The 4,733-nt window shown below is 50.9% G+C and overlaps 1 protein-coding gene across 1 annotated transcript in view; it reads left to right on the top strand.

The window, feature by feature from the left end:
- LOC112070510 (sodium/calcium exchanger 1-like) overlaps nt 1–3,991 on the top strand; it is a 56,508-nt gene extending 52,517 nt beyond the window's left edge. Inside the window, exon 4 of the mRNA XM_024137920.2 lies at nt 3,552–3,991. Within this exon, the coding sequence (XP_023993688.1) occupies nt 3,552–3,844 (293 nt within the window). The 3' untranslated portion in view covers nt 3,845–3,991. The remainder of the gene's footprint in view (nt 1–3,551) is intronic.
- The last annotated feature ends 742 nt before the right edge of the window (nt 3,992–4,733 follow it).

Raw genomic sequence — 4,733 nt, 5'->3', positions numbered from 1 at the left:
GCCACACACTACACCACACACACACTTAATCCCTGACATAACCCTTACACTCATCTCCTTATTCTCTCTCTCTCATGATCTCCTTCATTCCTGTCTGCAGCTGGAGAAGAACATGTCTTTGTTCCACCCTGACCCTCTTCTACCACCCTGTCTCCATCCCCCTTTCTCCCACAAACCTGGGGTTTATTTTTGAGGACAGTCCCAGTCCCAAACCCATCATAACCAGTACTTACTTCTATGATGAAACCTGCCACATTCTCTAACAGGCCTCTATGGAACACTAAGCCTGGTGAACTAGCATTTGTTTCCTCTCCAGCCGATGGAGCTAACAGGCATTTACAGTTTTTCCCAATTGTTTACACACTAAAACTGGTCCATGAGGCACAATGAACCAAACTGTAACTCATTTAGCAGAACTATACACCAAATCTGCAATACTACTGGCATGTTTTGCTTTACACTCAGATTGCAATTCTACAACAAACATTTGGGCAAACACAACAACAATTCTACCTTTGGCACAATCTTCACAAATAAAATCTCTGTGTGCAAATGAAAAGCAACACTGTTCAACAGAGCTACGGTAAATAACCAATTGATCACATTCACTCTTCACATGTGCGAACACTAAATGTTCACTTTGCAATCAGACCTTTAGGTATGGATGAAAAGGCCACAGGTGAGTACTCCTGTGTTTGGAGAACAATGGGAAAGCAAACTTGGCAGAGAGAGAGGAGAGGTGGAGGTGGAGGTAGAGGTGAGGTAGAGGTGGAGGTACAGGTGGAGGTGGGGGTACAGGTGGAGGTAGAGGTAGAGGGTGGGGGTGGAGGTAGAGGTGGAGGTGGGGTACAGGTGGAGGTAGAGGTGGAGGTGGAGGTAGAGGTGGAAGATGGGGGTACAGGTGGAGGTAGAGGTGGAGCGGGAGGTAGAGGTAGAGGTGGAGTGGGAAGATGGGGGTACAGGTGGAGGTAGAGGTGGAGTTGGAGGTAGAGGTGGAGGTGGGGGTACAGGTGGAGGTAGAGGTGGAGTTGGAGGTAGAGGTGGGGGTACAGGTGAGGTAGAGGTGGAGGTGGGGTATAGGTGGAGGTAGAAGGTGGAGGTGGGGGTACAGGTGGAGGTAAGGTGGGGGGTACAGGTGGACGGTAGAGGTGGAGATGGGGGTATAGGTGGAGGTAGAGGTGGAGGTGGAGTACATGTGGAGGTAGAGGTGGAGGTGGGGGTCAGGTGGAGGTAGAGGTGGGGGTACAGGTGGAGGTAGAGGTGGGGGTGGGGGTACAGGTGGAGGTGGGGTACAGGTGAGGTAGAGGTGGAGGTGGGGTAGCAGGATGGAGGTGGGGGTACAGTTGGAGGTAGAGGTGGAGGTAGAAGGTGGGGGTAGGGTGGAGTAGAGGTGGAGGTGGGGGTATAGGTGGAGGTAGAGGTGGGGGTACAGGTGGAGGTAGAGGTGGAGGTGGGGGTAGAGGTTGGGGGTACAGGTGGAGGTAGAGGTGGAGGTGGGGGGTATAGGTGGAGGTAGAGGTGGAGGTGGGGGTACAGGGTGGAGGTAGAGGTGGGGTACAGGTGGAGGTAGAGGTGGAGGTTGGGGTGGGGGTACAGGTGGAGGTGGGGGTACAGGTGGAGGTAGAGGTGGAAGGTTGGGGTGGGGTACAGTGGGGTGGGGGTACAGGTGGAGGTAGAGGTGGGGGTACAGATGGAGGTAGAGGTGGAGGTGGGGGTACAGGTGGAGGTAGAGGTGGGGGTACAGGTTGGAGGTAGAGGTGGGAGGTGGGGTACAGGTGGAGGTAGAGGTGGGGGTACAGGTGGAGGTAGAGGTGGAGATGGGGGTATAGGTGGAGGTAGAGGTGGAGTACATGTGGAGGTAGAGGTGGAGGTGGGGATCAGGTGAGGTAGAGTGGGGGTACAGGTGGAGGGTAGAGGTTGGGGTGGGGGTACAGGTGGAGGTGGGTAGAGGGTGGGGTAAGATGGTGGAGGTGGGGTACAGATGGAGGTGGGGGTAACAGTTGGAGGTAGAGGTGGAGGTGAGGTAGGGGGTAGCAGGTGGAGGTAGAGGTGGAGGTGGGGGTTGGTATAGGTGGAGGTAGAGGTTGGGGGTAACAGGTGGAGGTAGAGGTGGAGGTGGGGGTATAGGTGGAGTAGAGGTGGAGGTGGGGGTACAGGTGGAGGTTAGAGGTGGAGGTGGGGGTACAGGTGGAGGTAGAGGTGGGGGTACAGGTGGAGGTAGGGTGGAGTGGGGGTAAGTGGAGGTAGAGGTGGAGGTGGGGTAACAGGTGGAGGTAGAGGTGAGGTGGGGTACGGTGGAGTGTAGAGGTGGGGGTACAGGTGGAGGTGGAGGTGGGGGTACAGGTGGAGGTAGAGGTGGAGGTGGGGGGTACAGGTGGGAGGTAGAGGTGAGGTGGGGGTACAGATGGAGGTAGATGTGGAGGTGGGGGTACAGTGGAGGTTAGAGGTGGAGGTGTAGGTAGGTAGAGGTAGAGGTGGGAGGTAGAGGTGGGGGTACAGGTGGAGGAGATGGTGAGTGGACAGGTGAGGTAAGAGGTGTGTGCGTGTGCGTGTGTGTGTGTGTGTGTGTGTGTGTGTGTGTGTGTGTGTGTGTGTTGTGTGTGTGTGTGCTAGGCATTTTTTTGTGTCTTGAGCTTACCTTGTTAAAAATGGGATGGAAAATTGCTCTTGACATTTCCGAGATGAATGGCGTTGTGCAATGTGTCTGCCCTTTTACAATGCATCACTATGTGAACATGTTCAAATGTCTAACTTGGTCCCTTGAGATTGTGGTTCAGGCCATTTAACGATGCAATAACGATAGTCAAATGCCAGATGAATATTGAATGTCTAGAAAGATGTGTGTTTCTGTGTGAGTGTGTGTTTGTGTTTATCTACAGCTGTGCCAGTGTGTCTAGAGGACAGTCTGTGATGTGAATGGCTGACATGCTGTCAGTAAGCCTAGGGCTTTGGTAGACATACAGGAGTTAGGCCCGTACACTACACACACTACAAACAACACACACACTACCCACACACAGCCATAACTATTTATTTTTTGTATTGTTTGTATGTGGTTGTATTTTACATTTATTTTACATCTTTGTCTATCAGTGTATCGGTGTGTTGTTACTTGTCATGTTTTGTGTTTTTTTGTGGACCCCAGGAAGAGTAACTGCTGCTTCTGCAAAAGCTAATGGGGATCTGAATAAACCAATAAACACAACAATAGCAACTCACACACATACACTGACAAGTATGTTGATAATCAGGCATACTGTGGATACACACACACAGATTATTTGTACCTGTTAGAGAGGATTGGCTCCGGTCTGCGACCTCAGGCTGTGATTACACTCGAGCTCCGATGTTATGAGAGGCAAACCATCATCACAAATCACATCACTTTGTTCCCTTATTTCACAAAATATTGGAAGTTAATTCAAGTCTGGTATTCAGTAAATGTTTGAGGAATATCATTCTTTCTTTTTCATAAACTCATCATAATCTCACCCTTTCAGATCCCAGATCTTTCTCCTCATCCCCCTCTCCCCTCTCTCTCTCTCGGCCAGGTGAGGATGACGAGGATGAAGAATGCGGCGAGGAGAAGCTGCCGTCCTGCTTCGACTACGTCATGCACTTCCTCACCGTCTTCTGGAAGGTTCTGTTTGCGTTCGTGCCCCCGACAGACTACTGGAATGGCTGGGCCTGCTTCGTGGTGTCCATCTGCATGATCGGCCTGCTCACAGCCTTCATCGGGGACCTGGCCTCCCACTTCGGCTGCACCGTGGGCCTCAAGGACTCTGTCACCGCCGTGGTGTTCGTTGCCCTGGGGACCTCTGTGCCAGGTAATATTATATTTTAAACTGGTGTTCACGCTGCGTTTARTTGCTGTGTAATAGTCATGGTAGCATTCCTTTTACGGAGGACATCAGATGTACTACTACAGTATGTGATGATTGTGGTAACGCTTTCCCTAAACATGTCCTCTAGATTTACTCTCTCCTAACACTTCAAGTGTCCAGTCATTACCTCTRCCATTTTCCATTTACACTGCTTATACCTATGCTAGATAATGTTTACATGTGTACATGACATGTTAGTCCTTCGCTGATGCTCTATTCCTGAGCAGCTAAACATATCTGTATACAAGTGAGGGGGTTGAACAAGAGTCTATATACTTATGTAAAAGCAGCTCAACCCCTCAAAGCTACCTTGGCATAAACTGCACAGTGATGTGATGAATATTAAGACTAAGTGTGTATGTGTTAGGGGTGGGGTACCAGAAGGGTTAGTGGTGGGATACCAGAAGAGTTAGTGGTGGGATACCAGAAGGGTTAGTGTTGGGGTACAAGAATGGTTAGGATGGGGTACCAGAATGTGTTAGTGGTGGGGTACCAGAAGGGTTTGATGGGATACCAGAAGGGTATGATGGGATACCAGAAGGGTTAGTGTGGGATACAGAAAGGTTAGTGATGGGATACCAGAAAGGTTAGTGATGGGATACCAAGAAGGTTAGTGATGGGATAGCCAGAAGGGTAGTGGTGGAGGTACCAGAAGGGTTAGTGGTGGGGTATCCAGAAGGGTTAGTGGTGGGGTACCAGAAGGGTTTAGTGGTGAGGTACCAGAAGGGTTAGTGGTGGGGTACCAGAAGGGTTAGTGGTGGGGTACCAGAGGGTTAGTGGTGGGGTACAGAAGGTTAGTGGTGGGATACCAGAAAGGGTTAGTGGTGGGGTACCAGAAGGGTTGTGGTG

The sequence above is a fragment of the Salvelinus sp. IW2-2015 genome, unplaced genomic scaffold (genome assembly GCF_002910315.2).
Source record: "Salvelinus sp. IW2-2015 unplaced genomic scaffold, ASM291031v2 Un_scaffold1347, whole genome shotgun sequence".
Classification (NCBI taxonomy): domain Eukaryota; kingdom Metazoa; phylum Chordata; class Actinopteri; order Salmoniformes; family Salmonidae; genus Salvelinus; species Salvelinus sp. IW2-2015.
The sequence above is the reverse complement of the archived record's forward strand: the minus strand, read 5'-3'. Positions and strand labels throughout refer to the sequence as shown.